Here is a 23,436-nt window from a genome sequence, read left to right as displayed (position 1 = left end):
GGGGAGCACCACCCCAGCTTCCCATTCCCACCCCATCCAGGGATGTTTGAGAGCTATGACAGTGGTTGCTTTTTTTTCTTGTTCCACAATGATTGGGGCTTTCACTGGTTCTTAATGGGAAAGGCAATTTTAGCAATTTAGAGTTGCTAAATGTTCCTGTAATGAACAAGCTAGCCCCACCTGGTAAAAAAATATCTCACCTAAAATATCATTTGTGCCCACATTGAGATCATAAGAAGTCCCCATGGTAGAGTTTGTTGTTTAAAGAACTCCGGATTTATCAGGAGGGGGGAGTAGGAGAAGAAGGAGGGAGAAGGGAGAGGGGAAGGAGAGGAGGAAAGAGGGGGAGGGGAGGAGGAGGAGGGAAAGAGGTTGGGGGAGGGGGAGAGGGAAAGAGGAGGGAGAGCAGGCAATGACTTCTAGAAAGAAGGCTGGACAGAAAAGGAAGAGGCTGTGAGTAGAGGAGGTGGAGCAGCTTGCCCAGGGAAATGGAATGCTGGAGCTCCTTCCTAATCCTATGTCGGAGGGAGGCAGGAAGGGTCTTTCTTGCCACTTCCAGCTGCGTCCTGGGTGCAATGCTCTGAGTAGTCTGGGTCCCAGCAACCATGCTGCTCCAAAGCTCTTGCTCCCCTCTCCCAGTGAGGGGCGGAGAGGCTAAAGAAAATAAGAAAACAAACAAACAAAATTAAAAATAAAAAATAGAGAACTCTGTATTTATCAAATGGCCAGCATGGTGACTGTAGTTAACAGGACTGCACTGGACAGTTAAAATTTGCTAGGAAGGGAGATCTTAAATGAATAGGTTCATTAGCCAGTTTATAGCCATCATTTCACAATTAGTGAAATTACTTGGCACACAATTAATTACTTACTTAGTATGAGGGTTCCCCTACACCCAGGTTTATTGAGGTATAATTGACAAATAAAACTTGGATATGTGAAAATATCACATTATACACAAATATAATTCAATTTTTATTGTTGGTTATATCTCAGTAAATCTCGGGGTGAGGGGAAGAGCCCCCTATCTCTATAGCAGCCCATAAAAAAGAGAAGTGCTCAATGGTTTTACCTGGATCCACTTGGAGACGCCTTCTGGCTACACCAGGCTTCAAACAGGAAAGCTCCCATAATAACCACCATTAGGGCGGCCAGACCCAGTCGTATGAGGTTACCGGTGGTGTAGTCGCTCGTGGTGTAATCGCTCGATATAGAGCCTGGGGAAACTGAGAGAAGGGCCTCAGCACCGGCCATACAGGACACCCCTCCTTCTCAAAGAGGTCTGCCGGATCCGACTCTCACACCCACTGAATTCCCTGGCCAGTGGTCCGCTGTGCTTTAAAATTTTAATTTAACTCTAATTTAAAGTTTAAAGTTTCAATCCCTGAAAGCAAAATATGGGATTTTAATGGGAGTTGTTGTAGGTGTCCCTTTCTCTTCTTGCCTTTATATTCACTCTGCCTGAGCTCTCTTCCTTTATGTGGTCTTTTTCTCATTTCCGTCTTTCCTCGTTTCCTTTTTTCCTTCTCCCTCCATGTGTTAGGAATTAGTCTTAAGGAGCAACACATAGGACCCAGAGAGCTCCACCAAGCACTGAAATTCCGTGGCTGGATCAGCATCCTCCGCGTGGCCCAAAACGTTATTAAGGCAGTGAGCTCAGGACAGTTCGCGCTGAGGTGAGTTAAGCACCCGGCTCACTGGGCATCTCGGCTTCCCTTCAGCTCGGCATTGGCCCCGGTTCCTAAAGGGAATCTTGCATTTGTATCATCCCATCTCACACATCCTAATTAGCACAACGTTCCTCTCTAAACCCAGTAACAACAAGGTTCCCTGCAGGCAAAATCCATGGGGAAAAATATATGATGATGCCTCCTCCACTGGAAGAGGGCGAAAGGAAGCCCTCTCTGCCTCTCCAAACTGACCCTACAGACCTTCATTTCTGTCTATAAAACATCCACACTATCTGAGGAGCCTCAGCAGCAGAGAAGAAAGTTTGCAAAGCTGAGGAAGTAGAGTGTGCAGCGCCCAGGGAGGCAGAACCCGGACAAGGAAGCACAAGGTAATTTTACAAGAATTCTAACAGTCGGCGCCGCAAGACATGCGTAGATAGTGCAGCCACGACACAGAAGCAGGAGACTGTGAAACACCATGGTCTAAGAACCAAAAAGAATTGTTGAGAGTGAAATCTCTACCACCAACAAAAATTAAAAAACATTAAGAGATGCAGAGAATGGGAATTCTGATGGCATCGGGATTCATAATTTTGAAGAACAGCATAGAAATTATCCAAGGATGTGGCACAACAACAACAACAACAACAAAAGGCTAAGGAGTGGAGATTACGAAATGGAAGATTTTTAAGAGAGATGACAATGCAAGTGATGAAGAAATGGGAATCACAGCCAACTGATCTTTGACAAAACAGACAACAACGCACACTGGGGAAAAGAATCCCCATTCAATAAGTGTGCTGGGAAAACTGGATAGCCACATGCAGAAGAGTGAAACAGGACCCCTATCTCTCACCACTTTCAAAAATTAATTCAAGATGGATAAAAGACTTAAATGTAAGGCATGAAACCATAAGAATTCTAGAAGAAAATGTAGGAAAAACTCTTCTAGATATTTTCCGAGGCAAAAACTTTATGACTAAGACCCCAATGGCAATTACAGCAATACAAAAATAAATAAATGGGATTTGATTAAACTAAAAAGCTTCTGCACAGCTAAGGAAATAAACAACAGTGCAAACAGGCAACCTACAAAATGGGAGAAAATATTCGCAAACTGTAAGTCCAACTAAGGGCTAATATCCAGGATCTACAGAGAACTCAAGCAAATCAGCAAGAAAAAAAAAAACAAACAACCCCATTAAAAAGTGGGCAAAAGACATGAACAGAAGCTTTTCAAACAAAGATAGACAAATGGCCAACAAATATATGAAAAAATACTCAAGGTCACTAATCATCAGGGAAATGCAAATTAAAACCACAATGAGATATAATCTTAGACCTGTTAGAATGGCTTTTATTAAAAAGTCCAAAAACAATAGATGGTGGCATGGATACAGAGAGAAGGGAACACTTATACACTGTTGGTGGGACGAGTTAGTACAACCTCTATGGAAAACAGTATGCAGATTCCTCAAAGAACTAAAAGCAGACCTACCATTTGATACAGCAATCCCACTACTGGGTATTCACCCAAAGGAAAAGAAGTGTTTTTATCAAAAAGACACCTATACTCGAATGTTTATCGTAGCACAATTTACAACTGCAAAGATGTGGAATCAACCCAAGTACCCATCGATTCACGAGTGGATTAATAAAATGTGGTATATGTATACCGTGGAGTACTACTCAGCCATAAAAAGGATGAATTAATGCCTTTGCAACAATATGGATGGAACTGGAGACCATTCTCCTAAGTAAAGTATCTCAAGATTGGAAAATCAAATACCACATGTACTCACTATTAAATTGGAAATAACCTATGAGCACACATGTGCACAGAGGGAAGTAAAACTCAGTGGAAATCAAGTGGGTGGACGGGCAGAGGGAGGGAGGAGCAAAAACCTACCTAATGGATACTATGGACACTATTTGGGTGATGGGTACGCCTATAGCTGGGACTCAAGCATTACAAAAACAATCCATGTAATGTAAAAATTTGTACCCCTTAATATTTTGAAACAACAACAACAACAAAAAAAAAAAAAGAAATGAGAATCACAGAATAACAAACATCTCTGATTTAAAACAAAAACAAAAACACTTCTTCAAAATCATGCAAAACCTTACCTGTCACCAAGATCTCAAGCTGATCACTGGGGTCTGAGGCCCAGAAAGGAGCCCTTGTCTGGTAGTACATACAGCTGTATTTCCCAGTGTCACCACCTGTCACATCCTCAAGGGAGAAGTCTGTCTCCTTCCCTGCGGGAGTCCGAAGCTGTATGGGTGATGAAGTTCCTGCCTTCAGCAGAGCGAACATTATAGGCACAAAGAAACGATCTCGTGTTTGGCATTGCAAAGTCACCTTTTCTCCTGCGGTCACCTTACCCTGATGGTAGACTCTGAGGGAAGGTTTCGGTAAATGTCCTGTAAGAGAAGTTAGGATCTGGGGTCGTGAGGAGAAGCCTTGGGTCCCCCACTCACCCTGGTACTCCCGACTGGGGGTCCCCATGGAGTGCGGGAAGTTACGGACACCTGATCTCTCCCTCTTTCAACTCTGACTCCAGGAAAGAGATTTTTCCTCCTCCAAGTCCTTGGATAAAACGAAGCTCTTCAATTCTGTTCCTGTCTCTGTCCATCTCCCCCAACTCCAACCACTCTGGAGATGGGTCCCCTTTTCTTCCTCTCATCGCCGTCCCAAGGATCACCATGTGTCATTCTAAACTGCCCCCTCCTCACCTGTAACCAACAGCAGAAGGACATCACTGCGCTGTGACCTTATGTCCGGCGTCACCTTTCTGTAGTATTCGCAGGTGTACTCTCCGGCATTTCTGCTTTTGAGATCAGTGAGGTGAAATTCAGCCAGGCCCTCTGTAGAATCAAGTGACTGTGGGGGCTCCAAAATAGTTCCTCCCTTTCTGAGAACAAAGTTCACATCCCTGGCAGGAGTCCAGCACCGCAGCGTCACGTTGCTGTTGGCAGGTACCACGGAGCTGGGCCAGGCACGGAGGGAGGGCTTGCGCAGAGACCCTGGAAGGAAGCAGAGCCCAGGGCCGGGTCTGACTCACTCACCTGCTCTCAGGACCCATTTAAAGAAAGGGAAGGGAAAGAGGGGAGGGGGATTTGGGATGAAGGATCAAAGAGGGTTTAGAAACACTCACCATCTCCCCTTGTGTCTCCTTGGCCAACACACAACCCTGCAAGAGAACCCTCCATGAGCCATGAGCACCTGCCTGGGGCCACATCGCCACCCCACCTGGACCCCTGGGGACCACCCCCGAGGTTCCTGCTGAGAACAGACTCTTGGCAGTCATGTATTCAGTTCTTATTGTCCCCACGCTCGATATGGCTCCAGCTCTTATCTCAGCTCCTCTGTCATTCTCAGAGATTCTCCCATGCCGTGTGTTTCTGGCACCTACACATGCTCCAGGTCCCTTCTTGGTTCCACATAATTCCACAAATCCTTCCCTTTTCATTTTCTATTCCATAACAGCACTTATTCTTACCATTTCCCTTAGAGCCTGTGTTATATTGTCTAGATCCCCCACTCCCACCCCTGGGGGGGGGGAGAGGCACTTACAACACAGCACCCTGGGGGAGTGTGGGACTGAGTGTGACCCTGGCTTAATTCCTGTGGTATCGAGACCCTAAGCAGGCCTGGGAATCTCCTGAAAGTCTTGTGTAATAGAGCAATTTCCACAGTAAAGGCTTAATTTATGTCTTAGGTGACATAAATTAAGACAGAAGGCATTTGGTCATAATTTCTTAAGAGAGTTTACCTACAGAAGTGTATGTACCTCTTGCCATGGGAGACACAGATGTCACTACCTGTGAGCACCTGGGAGGCAGGACTCTGACTCTTGCTGCCCCTGTGTCTGCCCAGGTCCTGGCACATCACAGACCATCAGCAAATGCACGTTGACTGCCTGATGCTACACCCCGGTTTAGGCAAGACATGGAGAGATGCTACAAGGATGGGAAGAAACAGAACCTTCCCCAAACTCCCCATCTTCTTCCCACCAGGTTAATTCGGCTTCCACTACCTCACCGTAATCACCAACATCCTTTTGGTGGGGTCAGAATTTGGCTCACAGATGGAACAAGCCCTTATCGTTGGAAAGGACTAGTTCAGTTAGTGTTAACCTTTAATGTGAAAGGCTTCAGACCCCATGTTTGCCATTATCTCTTTGCATCCTTTGATACGCCAAACAGGACAAAGTTCATTGTTTGGTGCCCTGTAACAGGTTTCAAAAAATCCAAATGGAAACTCCAGAAAGGGGAAAATATACATTCCTCCCCTGTCCCACATACGGCTGCATTTCTAGAATACTACAACTCAGTCGGTCTTAATCTTGGCTACACATTGGGCTCCCCTAGGGAGCAGGTAAAAATTCCAGCACACAGAGCCAACGACCGAAGTGTTGAGTCAAAATTCCTTAGGGCTCAGGTATCAGATCTTTTCAAGGTTCTCCACGTGATGTGAGTGTGCAGCTAAGGTGGAGAATCATGGCTCCAAGTGAACCTGGACAAACATTTCTCAAGACTGCAGTGTAGATAGTCAAAATCAGTTGGCTTAGAAGCTTTCACGTGAAAGTGATTTTAGACTTATCTGACCATTCACAGCCATCTTGCCATAAATTCCCAAATGTAGGGGATACTGCTTTGCCCGAGTTGCTAAGCTCTCTTTAAAATTAACATCAAGGCTGGTTATGAACATTACCACAATATCCCATATTATTTCATATCATTGTACAAGAAATAATGTATACATTATGAGGACATACTGTATCTAACGAGATATACTGTTAGACTCTTTGATTCTGTAAAATTAAACTGTTATTAATGATAAAAAAACTAATAAAAAAAAAACATGAAAAAAAATTTTCATTTAAATAAACAAATTCTGAGGAGTTTATGGAAAAAAAAAAAAAAAAAAAAAAACATTACCACAATAAAGAGATTGACCTAACTCAAAGAAGGCTGTTTAGACCCGTGTTTCTAAGAGATTTCCTCTTTTTCCCCCTATGTGGAGTAAACAGTTTTGTGTCTTGGTAGTAAAAAGGGGAAGTTGCCAGGACTTTGTGCTAAAATTACAGGCATGAGCCAATCACAAAAATGACATTTTGTGTTTTGAAAAAGGAAGAATAGCCAAAGTGTGGAAACAACCAAAGTGTCCATCAGTGGAGGAATAAATAAACAAATGTGATCTAAACATACAATGTGATATTATTCAGCCATAAAAAAAGAAGGAAATTCTGACATATGCTACAACATGGATGGACCTTGAAGATATTCTCCATAAAATGAGGCAGGCACAAAAGGACAAATGTTGTCCAATTCCACTCATACAAAGTATCTAGGATAGGTAAATTCATAGAGATAAAAAAATAGAACAGGCTGGGCGTGGTGGCTCACACCTATAATCCTAGTACTCTGGAGACTGAGGCAGGAGGATCGCTTGAGCCCAGGACTTTGAGGTTGCTGTAAGCTAGGCTGACGCCAGGACACTCTAGCCCAGGCGACAGAGCGAGACTTTGTCTCAAAAGAAAAAAAAAAAAGAAAAGTAGAATAGAGTTTACCAGGGGCTGGGAGAAAAGGGGGAGAAAGGGAAGTTATTGGTTAATGGGTACAGAGTTTATATTGAGGGTTGTGACTGTTCATTTTATATATCAACTTGACTGAGCCATGGGATGCCCAGACATCTGGTTAAACAACTTCTGGGTGTGTCTGTGAAAGTGTTTCCAGAGAGGTTAGCACTTGAATCCGTGGCCTGAGTAAAGCAGATTGCTCTGCCTAATATAGGTGGGCATTCTGTTGAGGGGTAGAACAGAAGAAAAATGTGGAGGAAGGTTAGATTCTCTCTTTCTGCCTGATTGCTTGAGTTGAGAGATTGGTCTTCTCCTGCCCGTGGACTGGAATTTATGCCCCTGGCTTTCCAGCTGACAGATGGGTCTCCAGACAGACCATGGGACTTCTCAACTTCTGTGACTGCGTGAGCCAATTCCTTAGAATAAATCTCATTCTAGATACATGTCTTTATCTGTATCTATATATCTATATCTATAATATATGGATACATAGATATATGTCTTATTGGTTCTGTCTTCCTTGAGAACCCCAACTAATACAGGGATGAAGGAAAAGGCTTTGGTGTAGATAGAAGTGATGGTTATGCAACATTAAGAATGTCACTTGGCCGGGCGCGGTGGCTTACGCCTGTAATCCTAGCACTCTGAGAGGCCTAGGCGGGTGGATCGCTCGAGGTCAGGAGTTCGAGACCAGCCTGAGCAAGAGTGAGACCCCGTCTCTACTAAAAATAGAAAGAAATTATATGGACAACTAAAATATATATATACAAAAAATTAGCCGGGCATGGTGGTGCATGCCTGTAGTCCCAGCTACTCGGGAGGCTGAGGCAGTAGGATCGCTTAAGCCCAGGAGTTTGAGGTTGCTGTGAGCTAGACTGACGCCACGGCACTCACTCTAGCCCGGGCAACAGAGTGAGACTCTGTCTCAAAAAAAAAAAAAAAAAAGAATGTCACTTAATGCCACTGAACTGTATACTCACAAAGGGTTAAAATGATAACTAGTATGTTATGTATATTTTACCATAATAAAAAAGGAAAAGTAATGGATGTGTTTAGAGGTATTGAAAACTGTGTCTTATAATCAGCGGATCCACAGAGAATGGAAAAGGAAAAGGCTTGAGAGACAGACACCTGAAGACACCTGCTCCCACCCCAGAGCTGCACCTGGGAAGCAGCACGACCCCAGCTCTGATGCTGGGTGGCAAGTAGGTGCCACTTCACCTGTAACTGCAATTCTGCGTGAAAAGTAAAAGACCATCGGTATACATCTGTGTCATGTCACGGCAAAGGGCAAAGTGGACGGCATGCACTCAAGCTCTTCTACAAGAAAGCGTAAAGTCTTAAGGACTTAAAAAGTCTATAGGCTGTGTAAGCTGTCCAGAGAGAGTGGGAGTCCAATCTCGCTGAAACAAAGTTAAGGAAAATAAATAAATTTTGGACATGATGGAACAATTCATGAAGTAGTTGTTATTCTGATTCAAAAATCAGGATCTACTCTCTCCTGGCTCATAGAACATTCTCAGATCTACAAAGATTCAAAGCCTTCGTAATCCTGGCCCCTTCTCTAGATCCCAAATGCCTGTGAGCGAGGATGGGTACCTCTTCAACAGCCTCCCATGCTCTATCACCCTGTGGAGGTTGAGGGCTTTGGAGAGCTTGGCAGGAGGTGGATGGTGGTCAGACACAGCCTTGGGTCATGTGGCATTTATCATACACTCCCAGGTCCCAGAAGATCTCATCTAATCTCATCCCTGTCTTCAGCAGGACATACCTGAGCAATAGCAGGAAACACTTAGAGGCTTAGAGGCCTCATTTCTTGGGGGAGCAACAGGGAACTTATTAAGAGAGACTCGCTGTCTCTTAATGAGAAAGAAAGAGTTAATCTTCTCATTGGAGAGAGGAAGATGGAAACACCCATGTGTGTCCATCAACAGATGGACAGATAAACAAAATATGGTCTGTACCTACAGTGAAATGAATACTATTTGGCCATAAAAAACAATGAAATCGGCCGGGCGTGGTGGCTCACGCCTGTAATCCTAGCACTCTGGGAGGCCGAGGTGGGTGGATCGTTTGAGCTCAGGAGTTCAAGACCAGCCTGAGCAAGAGCGAGACCCCATCTCTACTAAAAATAGAAAGAAATTATATGGACAGCTAAAAATATATACAGAAAAAAATTAGCCGGGCATGGTGGTGCATGCCTGTAGTCCCAGCTACTCGGGAGGCTGAGACAGGAGGATCGCTTGAGCCCAGGGGTTTGAGGTTGCTGTGAGCTAGGCTGACACCACGGCACTCACTCTAGCCTGGGCAACAGAGTGAGACTCTGTCTCAAAAAAAAAAAAAAAAAAAAAACAATGAAATCTTCATCCATACACCCAGGGAAGATCTCTAGAGAGAATTGCTAATGAAATCACTACCCAACCAAGTCAGAGAAGGAATGATAAACACAAAAAGTTATCATTTATTGAGCACTGACTACATGCCCCATATTATGCATACATGAACCTAATTGTGAAGTTAACTCTAAAAGATGAAGAAATTGAGCCTTAAATATTGACACCTTCCCTAAAATCCCACAACCAGTGCATCCAGGAGTGGAGGTTCCAGAACATGTACTGTTTTCACTGTGTCCTTATAGTTCCCCCCGAAAATACAACTAGATATCTCTTCCCAAGACAGGCCTCTGATAGAAGGAAAGTAACCTAAAGTCTTGGGGTCACAGAATTATGGTAGTAGGAAAAAGCCAAGTGCAAATGACATCAAGGCAAGTCTTCCTTTCCTGATGCTTTTGTGAATATCAAGCTTTATTTTCACCCTGAACATACTCGATTTGACTTGCATCCTGGCTCCAAAGCTGGGAACATTCTGAATTACTTTTACCTCCTCACGTTTTTCCAACCCCACGTCCCTTCAAACATCCTCAGGATGCTGCCTTACCAAAGACCCCATAGATATTAATATGTCCCTCTCCACTTAATGTCATGGCTGAATGGAGACAGCTATGTTTTTGGAGCTAGAGGGACAGACCTAGGTTGAAATTTGGCTTCCCTGCATATCACCTGTGCAATGTGAGGCAAGTCGCTTTACTTTACAAACTAAGGTTCCATTCCTAACCTGTAAAAGGGGCCCTAATTTTCTCCTGCAGTTTTTGTTTGTTTATTTCTAAGGATCAAGGTGGTATTTCCCAAGCACCAAATACATGCCGTTAGTGTCATGTGCAACAATTTTAGGTGGAAGGAAGAATGATTAAAGCATTGAATCACAGCGTAAGTTATTGCCTTTGATCATCTACAGTGCTTTTGATTATATCAAGAAGAAAGTCTATTTGAAGCTAGTCTCTGATATATCCCGATCATGACATTGTGACTAATTGCCTTCATAGTAAACAAATAGTCCATTTCAGGCTCCAAGCCTCACCTAGCAGCAGTACATAGTTAGAATCCTCTAACATTGTTTCCATTTCATTAGATTTACTTTATAGTTACCTTCTATTTAACACTGGATTTTTACTCATGGTATTGCTATAAAGTTTCTATACTCAATACTTTTACTTAAGCAAAAAAGGCTGAATTGATATTGAGAAAAACATTAAGCTGATGAAGTTGGCTGGTAGAGGCATTCAGCAAAAGTCAAGAAATTGAAATGAGAAGAGTAGAAGCTTTCAAGATAATGCCTGCAGTGCACTCGGCAAGATTTCTGGTTCATCCTAAGCACTCAGTAAGCCAAAGTTGACGTTATTATTTCTCTTGCCATCCCCCATCTGAATAGCTCACCCATCAGGATTTCCTACCGTCCCAATGGATAGCTCTGTGAGACTTACTGAAACAGAGGAAGGACAGTAGCTTAGGGATCATAGTGGCTCTTCTGCTGGTCCAAGGGTCCTTCTTGGGTCATGCAGTCCACAGAAGGGAGAAAAACTGGCGTTGTCACTGCCTCTCCCGGACCCCAGGATGTCAGCAGTAACGGCTCAGCTCTGGTCTTTCAGTTTGCTCCTCCCACATGCACACTGAGGAAACCTGATTGCAACATGTTCCTCAGAAAAGGTCTTTAAGAGCTTGAGTCACAGGAAATCCTGCCCTGCCTCAGTCAAATCTCAGGCATCAAACAGGTATCCCGCCAAATGCTTCAGACTCTGGCCTGAAGGGTTCACGCTGAGGTGATGAAAACACTTTACTCTTGAGAATACTGAAAATTCCTGGGCAAACATTAAGGTTACTAGACATTGGCCAAAGAGTTCTTGCAGTCAGCGTTCCATGGCTGAGTAAGATGCACAGATCCCAAATGACTTTTCACCCACAATCTACATCAAGGAGCATAGGACATAAAGATTGAACTTGTTTTTGGTACTGGTCTGGGTTGCTTTTTTATTTTTTAACTTGAATATATTTACTTGAAATTTTACTTGAAAAGCTAATTTGAAATTATTTTAAAAAAGTATTTCCAAAGTCAGGATAAAGATGTGTCTAGTGATTCACCAAGGATACCACTCAACCCAGCTTCCTTTTTGCTTTTTAATTTGTTCCCTTGACAAGGTTAAAGTGTATTTTTTCCACTTTTCCTTGAAGTTGACTACCTTCTTGCTTCAGTAGAAAATTTGCTACAACATTAAATTTCGTATCTTTTCTTGTTAAGGGAGGCAGACAATGGAACAGGTCAAATGAATGCACTGTCTAATTTATAGGTACTGACACTAAAAACTCCAAAATATTTATTTTTGTCTGTTTTATACATATTTTAATGTAGAATCATTCAGTGTGCATGAAACAAAAGAAAGAAATGTGTTTACTATAAATACAGGCCTAAGGAAAATATTGTTTGGAATCGTGTCTTTTCAGAAAAAAAATAAATCCCTGAGTATTTTATGATTTACAAATAACATGTGTTAGATCAGACCACAGTGGTTTTTCTGTGCTGAAATCAAAGTAATTCCTATTTAAGTAGAGAAGAGTTTACAGGGAAGTGAGAGTCGGGACTTAAATTATGAACTTAAATAATTTTTGTGAGCTTTAGTAAAAAGATCAGAATCTTTCTGGTAAGTGAATGCATATTCATTCATAGATTGAGCCAAAACTTGTGAAACTTCCACGAAAGTGGAGTTTTCTAGTAAATTCTTTGTTTAAAATTTCAAAATAAAGGGGGTGCAAATGTTTTAGGTTACTTGGATTGCTTTTATAACGCTTGAGTCAGGGCTAAAAGTGTGCCCATCACCCAGATAGTGTTCATAGTACCCATTAGGTAGGTTTTTGCACCTCCTCTCTTTTTCCCTCTCCCCTGCTTGATTTCCACTGAGTTTTACCTTCCTTTGTGCACATGTGTGCTCATCAGTTAGTTCCAATTTAATAGTGAGTACATGTGGTGTTTGATTTTCTAATCTTGAGATACTTGACTTAGAATGTCTCCAGTTCCATCCAAATTGTTGCAAAGGCATTAATTCATGCTTTTTTTATGGCTGAGTAGAACTCCATGGTATACATATACCACATTTTATTAATCCACTCATGAATAGATGGGTACTTGGGTTGATTCCACATCTTTGCGATTGTGAATTGTGATGCAATAAACATCTGAGTGCAAGTCTCTTTTTATAAAATGGCTTTTTTCCTTTTGGTGAATACCCAGCAGTGGGATTGCTGGATCAAATAGTAGGTCCACTTTTAGTTCTTTGAGGAATCTCAATACTGTTTTCCATAGAGGTTGTACTAATTTGCAGTCCCACCAACAGTGTATAAGTGTTCTTTTCTCTCTGCATCCACGCCAGCATCTATTAGTTTTGGACTTTTTAATAAAAGCCATTCTAACAGGTGTAAGGTGATATCACGTTGTGATTTAATTTGCATTACCTTGATAATTAGTGACATTGAACATTTTTTCATATGTTTTTCATATGTTTCCTAGTAAATTCTTAATAAACAAAATGGTAAATAAAACTGGAAAGTGAATACTTAACCGATATTAACATAAAAGCAAATAATTTTTTCTAACTTTAAAAATCCGCCTCCCAGTACCTTTTCACATATAACACATGGCACGTGGCATGAAAATGACTTTTACCTACTTTTTAAAGAACAAAGGAAAAAGTTGAATACACTACCACTTGACTCAAAAGAATTCAAGATTCAAAGAATTCAAAGATGCCGTTTTTTAAAAGAATCCAAAATGACAATACTGACAACTCTACAGTGTATTGCAAGAAAAGAATGTAATATAGCGATCATATACAGCACTAAAGTAAGGATATGCTTCTCAGCAAAAAAGGATCCTGAGCCACCAGGAATGAGCTGCAATTTCCTTCCCTCCCTAAGTGCTGTGTGGGTGTACTTTCTCTTACAGTCAAGAATGGGTCAACATGTGCGCAAAACCACTCAGACCCAGGAAGTGCAAAACGGATCTTGCGCTGGGGTTTCTTATACCATGAGGGTCACCTGGGCATATTCTTGCTACATTACCAGCCCTAATAGCAGAGCCCTCTGGGGATCTCACAAAACCAACTGCAAATTTTCGCTCTCCCTATTAGCTATAAACAATGCTGGAAAGCTGGTACAAACCTCCCCAGAATGCCTGGCACCCACGATTACAAAGTAACCATTAATCAATATGTTTCATTCCATGACCTGGGGTCAGTATCATGTGGGTACCTTTCTGTGTCAGCAAAGTAGATCAGACCAATTCCTGCTGGAATGAACCCTCACAGCACAGTCCTTGAATAACTATGCCAAATTCTTTGGGATTTGCAGTGACTTTGCAAGATCATGGTCTGTATCTGAAACCTTTTAGTCTCCTAGAAGTTTTGTATGTACATCATAGGCTCTTAGCCAATGGGTCTCAAAAAATGAGATTATTAGAAAGCCCAAACCTGCACGTTTCTATTACTTTTTCCTCTATATCAGCTTTCTGAATCACCATCACTGATTTTTATCTCTAGGAAGGGAAATATTTATGTCTCTGCAACTTAAAAATGTAACTCCCAGTTTACCTGAATGTTGACCAATTTGCCAAGTTCACTGTCCAAGTGAATCGGTGTGTCTCCTGCCCAAAGTGCTTCCTTGCCTCAGGTATCATTCAGCAGAAAGGTGCACAGAAGAGCCCAAGTCAATGTACTAACTATCTATTGCTGTGTTACAATGTTACATAAACTTAGTGGCTTCAGCAACACACATTTATTTATCTCATAGTTTCTGTGGGCCAAGAATCCAAGCATGGACTAGCAGGAGCTTCTAAGAGCTCCAGTCAAGGTGTTGACCAGAGTTGGAGTCTAATCTGAAAGCTCGTCCGGGGAAGGACTCAATTCCAAGCTGCAGTGTGAACCTGACACTAACTACCTGGAGTTAGCATAGACTTCATAGGTTGCATGAAGATCCACAAGACCGCCCTCACTTTAGATACCAGCTTCAAGTTCTGCCATTCCCAAGCCAGCTGCACTTCTGAATAACTGCCTAAAACTTTGAGGGTTCCCACTACCCCCTCAGATTCAATAATTTGCTAGAATGACTCAAAGAATTCAATAAATTACTGTACTTTTGACTGTAACTTTATTATAAAGGATACAAATGAGGACCAGCTTAATGAATAGATGCACAGGGGAAGGTCTGAGAGCATCCCAAATGCAGAGCTTCCATGTTTGTAAGATGCATCAGCTCTTGGCGCATCAATGCCTATCATCAAGGAGGAAGCTCCCCTGAGCCATGACGTCCACAGTTTTTATTGGGGGTTCATTACATAGGCATGATTGATCAAATCATCCCCAGAGGTTGGGCCGATATCACGAGGCTCAAAGCCCCAACCCACCAATCACATGATTGATCTTTCTGACTTGACCAGCCCCCACCCTGGGTCATCTCATTAGCATAAATTCAGGTTTGGTCCAAGGGGCCCACCATGAGTAACCAAGACACTACTATTCTTGAGAAATGTCAAGGATTTAGAGTTTACCTCCCAGGAACCAGTAAAAAAAGACCCAGTCAAACTCTTTATTACAGAACACAAGCTGACATGGTTGCTGGCAGGATTTACTTCCTGAGGACCTATTGGACTGAGGGCCTCAGTTCCTTGCTGGCTGGAGGCCACCCTTAGTTCCTTGCCACGTGGGCTTCTCCAACATACCACCTCACTCCATCAAAACACACAATCCAAGAAGGCAATAAAGAGAGTTTGCTATCAGGATGGAAGTTACAATCTTATGTAGCATAATCACTAAAGTGACATCCCATCTCCTTTGCAATATTCTGTAGGTCAAAAGCAAATCACCAAAATCAAGCAGAGGAGATTCGCAGGGGGCATGAACACCGGGAGTGAAGAGCATTGGAGGCTGTCTTAGAGTCTGTTTGCCACATTGAACACTCACTCAACCCCTCAGCCCCAGCCCGAGCTTGTGTGAAGTTGTGGGGGAGTTTTATGGAGAGAAGGAGGTAGAAACAGAGGATTGGCAGTCAAGAAAGGCATTGAGCCGAGGTGGGCGGATCGTTTGAGCTCAGGAGTTCGAGACCAGCCTGAGCAAGAGCGAGACCCCATCTCTACTAAAAATAGAAAGAAATTATATGGACAGCTAAAAATATATATAGAAAAAATTAGCCGGGCATGGTGGTGCATGCCTGTAGTCCCAGCTACTCGGGAGGCTGAGACAGGAGGATCGCTTGAGCTCAGGAGTTTGAGGTTGCTGTGAGCTAGGCTAACGCCACGGCACTCACTCTAGCCCGGGCAACAGAGTGAGACTCTGTCTCAAAAAAAAAAAAAAAAAAAAAAAGAAGGATAAAAAAGGTCAACATAATAAAAGGTCATCTATAAAAAACCTCATAGCTAACTTCATACTCAATGGTGGAAATCTGAAAGCTTTTCTCTGAAGACCAGTAACAAGACAAGTACTATGATCTGAATGTTTATGTCTCCTCCCCGCCAAATTCATACGTTGAAACCTGACCCCCAAGGTGATGGTATTAGGAGGCGGGGCCTTTGAGAGGTGCTTAGGTCATGAAGGTGGAGCTCTCATGACGGGGATTAGTGCCCCTGTACAAGGCCCAGAGAGCTGCCTCGCCCCTTCCACCATGTGAAGATGTCCTGAGAAAGCACCACCTATGAAGCAGGAAGCCGGCCCTCACCAGACAGAGAACCTGCCGGTACCTTGATCTTGGACTCCCCAGCCTCCAGAACCATGAGAACTAAATTTCTGTTGTTTATACACTCTATGGTTTATATTTTCTTATAGCAGCCTGCACGAACTAAGACAAGGACGCTTGCTTCCACCATTTCTATATTCCAACAGAGTATAGAAAGTTCAAGCCAGGCCGGGCGCAGTGGCTCACGCCTGTAATCCTAGCACTCTGAGAGGCTGAGGCGGGTGGATTGTTTGAGCTCAGGAGTTCGAGACCAGCCTGAGCAAGAATGAGACCCCCGTCTCTACTAAGAATAGAAAGAAATTATATGGACAGCTAAAAATATTTATAGAAAAAATTAGTCGGGCATGGTGGCACATGCCTGTAGTCCCAGCTACTCGGGAGGCTGAGGCAGGAGGATTGCTTGAGCCCAGGAGTTTGAGGTTGCTGTGAGCTAAGCTGACGCCATGGCACTCTAGCCTGGGCAGCAGAGTTAGAGTCTGTCTCAAAAAAAAAAAAAAAAAGAAAGTTCAAGCCAGAGCATGTATGCAAGGAAAAGAAATAAAAGGCAACCAATTGGAGAGGAAGAAGTAAATTATCACTGTTTGCTGATGACATGGTCATATATGTAGAAAACCCTAAAGATTTCATTCAAAAAAGGAAATAAAAGGGGTCCAAGGTATCCAGAATTATATATTACAATAGTAGTTGCAAAAGTAATAGTTAACTTTTACTGAGTGATTTCTCTCATGAACTTATTATTCAATCTCAAAATATTTAAGTACGTATCTGTCTTTACCAGATAAGAACCACTTTTTCAAATAATATAACCACCATCACAGTATCACATCAGAAAAATTAACAGTGCCTCCTTGATACCAACTAATATCCAGTCAGTAGTCACATTGTCCTGATTGTCTCAAAAATGTGCTTTTTTTTTTTTTTTTTTTGTGAGACAAGGTCTCACTCTGTCACCCTGGGTGGAGTGCAGTGGTGTCATAATAGCTCACTGCAACCTCAAACTCCTGGGCTCAAGTGATCCTCCTGCCTCAGCCTCCTGAGTAGCTGGGCCTATAGGCGTGCACCACCACACATGGCTAATTTTTCTATTTTTTGTGGAGACCAGGTCTTGCTCTTGCTCACTCTGGTCTCCAACTCCTGACCTCAGGGATCCTCCTACCTCGGCATCCCAGAGTGCTAGGATTACAGGTGTGAGCCACTACGCCCAGCTAATATTTCTAATTTTTTGTAGAGACAGGGTTTTTCTCTTCTTACTCAGGCTGGTCTCGAACTCCTGAACTCAAGCAATCCCCCTGCCTTCCAGAGTGCTAGGATTATAGGCATGAGCCACCACACTCAGCCAAAAATGTCCTCTTTATCAGTTTTTATTTTTATAGGGATCCAAATAAAGTCTACAAACTGTATCTCATAAATATGCTAATTTAAATGAGACAAAATTCTCAATCTCTTTGTTAAAATAAGAAACCAAGCAAGTCATACGTTTTATTTTGTTGTTGTTTTTGGTTTTTTATTTCAAAGTATTAAGGGGCATAGGTTTGAATTATTTTGTTTTCAATCATTCATTTGGAAGAAGAGCAAAATGCCCCCAAGGCTTTTTGGGTCCTGCTAGAGGTTACTTGTCTTACTGTTTTAGGAACACAGGAAAATCAACTAGGCAACAAGTTACCAAGGAGTAAAAACAATTATAATTACAGATGTTTCTTTGAAAGTTACTTTCACAAGATGTAGCAATGATTTTTAAAGGCCTGAGACTCTTACAAGACCATTTTGTTCAAATAACAGTTCTGTTATAGATTCACTTGAACAGAGGGGAGAACAATTTAGTAACAGTCATGAATATTCATGTAATTCTCCATATTGTACCAGAAAACAAGATTGATATTCTTGGGAATCTTCTCAAGTCAACACTTTATCAAATCAGGTTCCTTAATTTAGTTTTATGACTCAGAAAAAACCTGTCTCCTTATGTACTATCAGGAAAAAGAGGACGTCTTGTATATTTCTCTTTGACATCTCTTTTGCTAACTACAAAGATGTACATTTTAAAACGAGGCTCTGGAATTTCATTAGTCAAACAGTAAAGGCCTGTTAAAGTTCCATTTCGCTGGTAGAAATGGAGGAACGTTTACTAAACAGGATTTGATTTAGTAACAGTGAAATAAGGAACGAGGAGCAATTATCTTCCATCGATATGCCAAGTCCTCATTCTATGCAATGACCACGCCTTAAGGCACGTTGTCATGAGAACCAGAGGTGGTTGCCATTAAGCTCACCCATTGTATGTACGAGAAGACTGATACCTACTGTATAATTATGCTTTATAATTACATATTGTAGTTCTTTTTTTTTTTTCTTTTTTTTATTTCAGCATATTAAGGGGGTACAAATGTTTAGGTTACGTATATGGCCTTTGCCCCGCCAGAGTCAGTACATATCGTATTTCATAAAAGATGAGAAACCTCTGGCTCAGATGCGCTGACCACTGGCACACGCAGGCCAGCCTGTGTGTACAAATGCTCCAAACTCATGTATGTAAGAATGGATCTGAAGACAGGATCCATTATGCTTCCAAAATATCTGATGGGAAGCCCACTTCCTCAGACATGGTCCCCCACAACTGTGCATTGCCAGTGAGGTGTTGCTGCCGGAAGGCACGTGCCTCAGTCCTGGGCACCACCAGGGCTCCCGCCGTGTGCTCACCTTTTCTCCATCACATGTGTGACGCTCTGTCCCTTAGATGGCCCCAACCACCCACATGTGTTAATCAGGTCTTTGTGCAGTGGTCACAGAAGATAATAATAAAGGAAATGAGAGCTTGGCTGCAATTCAGATTTAGGAACGTCCTCAAAATCACTTCTATTGCTGCGGCAGTAAAACGAGGTGTCTCAAATCATCTTAACATCAAGCTACACTGTGGTTTTGTTTAAATAGCTTTTGTTGGCTGGGCAAGGTGGCTCACGCCTGCAATCCTAGCACTCTGGGAGGCCCAGGCGGGCGGATCATTTGAGCTCAGGAGTTCGAGACCAGCCTGAGCAAGAGTGAGACCCCCTGTCTCTACTAAAAATAGAAAGAAATGAGCTGGACAGCTAAAAATATATAGAAAAAATTAGCTGGGCATGGTGATGCATACCTGTAGTCCCAGCTACTCGGGAGGCTGAGGCAGGAGGATCGCTTGAGCCCAGGAGTTTGAGGTTGCTGTGAGCAAGGCTGACACTACGGCACTCTAGCCTGGGCAACAGAGTGAGACTGTGTCTCAAAAAAAAAAAAAGAAGAAGAAGAAGAAAAGGAAGAGCCTGGGCACCGTGGCTCACGCTTGTAATCCTAGCACTCTGGGAGGCCGAGGCGGGAGGATCACTTGAGCTCAGGAGTTTGAGACCAGCCTGAACAAGAGTGAGACCACATCTGTACTAAAAATAGAAAAATTAGCTGGGTTTGGTGGTGAATCCCTGTACTCCCAGCTACTCAGGAGGCTGAGGCAGGAGGATCACTGAGCCCAGGAGTTTGAGATTGCTGTGAGCTAAGCTGATACCACGGCACTCTAGCCCAGGTGACAGAGGAGACTCTGTCTTAAAAAAAGAAAAAAGAAGAGGAAGAGAAACCTGAGCCAACACGGTTAGCTCCCTCACCACGTGATACCCTGGGCCACCTCTCTCTACAGAGTCCCCACCAGACGTGGACTTCTCAGCATCTATAACTGTAAGAAATAAATTCCGTTTTTAAAATAAATCACCTAGTTTCAGGTATTCTGTTATAAACAACAGAAAATGGACTGAGACACGTGCCAATGATCAGCCTCTGATTTAACAGAACTGACGTAACATTTATTCTGCTGGGGAATTCAGATATCAGTGATAACATTGTTACCAGGGCAACAAAATATCAAGTGAAACCACCAATCAGCGCCAAGGTTTCTCCTTGAAAATTATTATTGCAATTTTGGCAATAATTCCTAATGTCTTTGGACTCCTACAAGGTTATTTTGTGCAAATTATACTTCAAAGGACAGATTTATAGGACCAGAGAATGGAACACACTCAGGACTATAATAAATATTCATGTATCTTTATACTATACAAGACTGTAAAACACATTTATAGTCTTTTGAATGTTCTCAGTTTATCACCTTATCAAACACATTCTTGAATTAGTTTTATGACACAGAATAATGTCTCTTTCTCCTCTCCCTCCCTCTCTCTCTTCCTTTCTCATTCGTTCTCTCCCTATAGGAGAGAGAAGAAGAGAAGATATCTTCTTAATCTCTTTCTTAAACTTCTTTTGGTTAATTATAAAGACTTGAATTTTTAAGGCTAAACTCTGGGATTTTATTAGTCAGTCTTAAAAGCACAAAGCAGGCCTATAACGTTCAATTTTGCTGTTAGAAAGCAAGAAACGGATTAATAGGATGTTGGTTGGTAACAGTGCAATAAGAACACGTGGCTCTCACACTCTCACAAGGCAAGGCCAGGCCAGGGTTGACTGATTCAACCACGGAAGATAAAACGGGTCACTTTTAAATTTAGACAGGCTATTACTTACACAGAGAGCAAAAAGAAGAATAAGTCAAAGGTGCCAGCTCCCTGTGAACCTTGCCCCACAGAAAGGACGACACTAAAACAAAGCAGCCAAATAAATAGCTGCAGCGAGAGCCGCGGGAACCCCATTTCGGAGGCACTGAATCCAGACTGCAGCTAAGCAATTTTATATTCTGCAGCTCCGATCTGATGGGGTGGGGCATGAAGCCTACCCCTTATCAGAACCCGGGAAGCAATGAGAAACTGTCTCATGACAGCCTCCCAGGGAGACGAGGGAGTAAAGGAAAAACTATTTCTCCACCCACGATACTTCTGACACCAACTGTACGGAGTTTCTTTCCCCCACACCAAGCAATTCCCCAGTTCTCTGCAGATGCTAACTGGGTATTCAAGGATTCAATTCAGTTGTGACACTAAGTACCTGGAGTTGGCACAGACCCCGTAGGTTAGGGGTTCGGTCCCACCTGATGCCCTCACTTCAGGTGCCAGTAGCAAGTAGTGGGTTACCACTGTCCCTGCACTTCTGTTGGACATAGCTACAAATTGGAGGTCCCCACGACCCTCTCCTCTTGTTTGATAAGTTGTTCGGACAACTCACAGAACATACGGAAACATTTTACTTACCATTACCAGTTTATATTATAAATGATGTTATAAAGGACACAAATGAACGGCCAGATGAAGAGATACATAGGGTGAGATACAGAAGGTTCCCCGAGCACAGACACTCCCGTGGAGGTGGAGTGCACCACTACCATCCCCTTGAGAAAGAAAAAAAACCTTTATCTGAGGAATGTGAGCCCTTTTAAATTATCAGGCCCAGAGGGGCATTTGAAATATAACAGCAGTCACATCTTACGCTCTCTTGAGCTAAATAATTACCTCTTGAAGCTAGTTGCTCTGTGGGCTCTAGACCAACTGCTATCAAGTAGCCATAAAACACCGTATAACCTATAGTGCAACAATGCAGAGCTAATCGTTGATCAGCATTCTCTCTGTAAACCAGTGAGAATTCCTGAGGAACAACTTTTGTAATCATCCCCTCTTCTGATTTGTCCTTTTTTAAAAAAAAACTTGAACTTCTGGCCGGGCGCGGTGGCTCATGCCTATAATCCTAGCACTCTGGGAGGCCCAGGCAGGTGGATCGTTTGAGCTCAGGAGTTCGAGATTAGCCTGAGCAAGAGTGAGACCCCGTCTCTACTAAAAATAGAAAGAAATTATATGGACAGCTAAAAATATATATAGAAAAAATTAGCTGGGCATGGTGGTGCATGCTTGTAGTCCCAGCTACTCGGGAAGCTGAGGCAGAAGGATTGCTTGAGCCCAGGAGTTTGAGGTTGCTGTGAGCTAGGCTGACGCCACGGCACTCTAGCCTGGGCAACAGAGCGAGACTCTGTTTCAAAACAAAAAAAAAACAAAAAAAACCTTGAACTTCTCCTTTGTTCTCCAGAGCACTCACCAAGGCAACTTGGAAGTGCGTCCCAGGCTGCAGTCCTCAACCTTGGCCCAAAGAAACTCTCTATATTAATTTTGTTATAGCAGCCTGAGCTGACCGAGACAGAGGCATAAAAAGATGACATCATTGACTCCCAGGAGGAGAGCTGGGTGGCTGAAGTAGGGGGACTGCAGGGTAGACAGCTGAGGGAGCTCTCAGGCACCCAGACGGACAGTGGGCCAAGGGGATAAGAGAGCTGTGGGGGGAGACATCTTACAATTATATGCTCCATCCTGGAAATGACACTCATCACTGCCCCTCACGGCTCATTGTCTAGAATAGACAACAAAGTCTAGCAACGGAGGCAGGTCCCAACCATACGTCTTCAGGGAGTTCGGGATTTCAGCGCCCATGGAGGAAAAAGCTATGACCACAAGGTGGCAGCAACACACGGTAAGTTTTATCTGCATGTGGCTTTGACAGATTTGCGTACAGGGAAAGTTCCTCCAGACGTGCACTCTTCCAAAGGCACAGGCTAGGAAGCTACTGCCCACAAGGAGCGGAGGGCAAGGGAACGGCGAGGGGGGCATCAGAGAGGGGCCTTTCATATCAAGGCAATGTTTCAGAGCACAGCAGAGGCTCTGGGTCAGAGAGCTCTGAGAGGCAGCAGAGATATATTATCCTTTATAACCCCAGGGTTTGGCTTACCTGTGGCCAGTAGATACTATGAAAAGCATACAGGCTCTAACTATCTAAAATTCCACTTATATGAGCTATATTTAAAATAACTGGATGCATAAAATTTGGAGTTTGGCCCTACAGGCTTTTGAGCTAACAGTCTCCACCTTCTGCAAAGGAAATGGCACAGGGTCCAATAGACATCTCGGGCTCATTTCTATAATAGTGTCCCAAATGGGGGGGAGGGATCTGGAGGTCCTTGGCAAACAACAGAAATGACTGCCACGTCGTCTTTCCAAGAAAAGGACACATTGATTTTAATGAGACTTATTTGAAAACAGTAATGTTCACAATGTTTTATTTCTATATATTCCCCGAGAGAAAAAAATAATTAAATAGTTAATGCTCATAATAAGCTGAAATAAA

The 23,436-nt window shown here is 42.9% G+C and overlaps 2 protein-coding genes across 2 annotated transcripts in view; both read right to left on the bottom strand.

The window, feature by feature from the left end:
- Positions 1-23,436, bottom strand: part of LOC138374230 (NACHT, LRR and PYD domains-containing protein 7-like) — a 672,516-nt gene that overhangs the window by 220,515 nt on the left and 428,565 nt on the right.
- LOC138374883 (T-cell-interacting, activating receptor on myeloid cells protein 1-like) lies at positions 1,069-11,112 on the bottom strand. Its single transcript, XM_069458099.1, has 5 exons — positions 11,079-11,112; positions 4,832-4,867; positions 4,410-4,700; positions 3,801-4,097; positions 1,069-1,226 (listed from the first exon to the last, which is right to left on the bottom strand). The coding sequence occupies exons 1-5, from the start codon at positions 11,110-11,112 to the stop codon at positions 1,069-1,071; spliced, it is 816 nt and encodes a 271-aa protein (XP_069314200.1).

Source organism: Eulemur rufifrons, chromosome 24 (genome assembly GCF_041146395.1).
Source record: "Eulemur rufifrons isolate Redbay chromosome 24, OSU_ERuf_1, whole genome shotgun sequence".
NCBI classification, from domain to species: Eukaryota; Metazoa; Chordata; class Mammalia; order Primates; family Lemuridae; genus Eulemur; species Eulemur rufifrons.
This window is presented reverse-complemented; position numbering and strand designations above follow the sequence as displayed.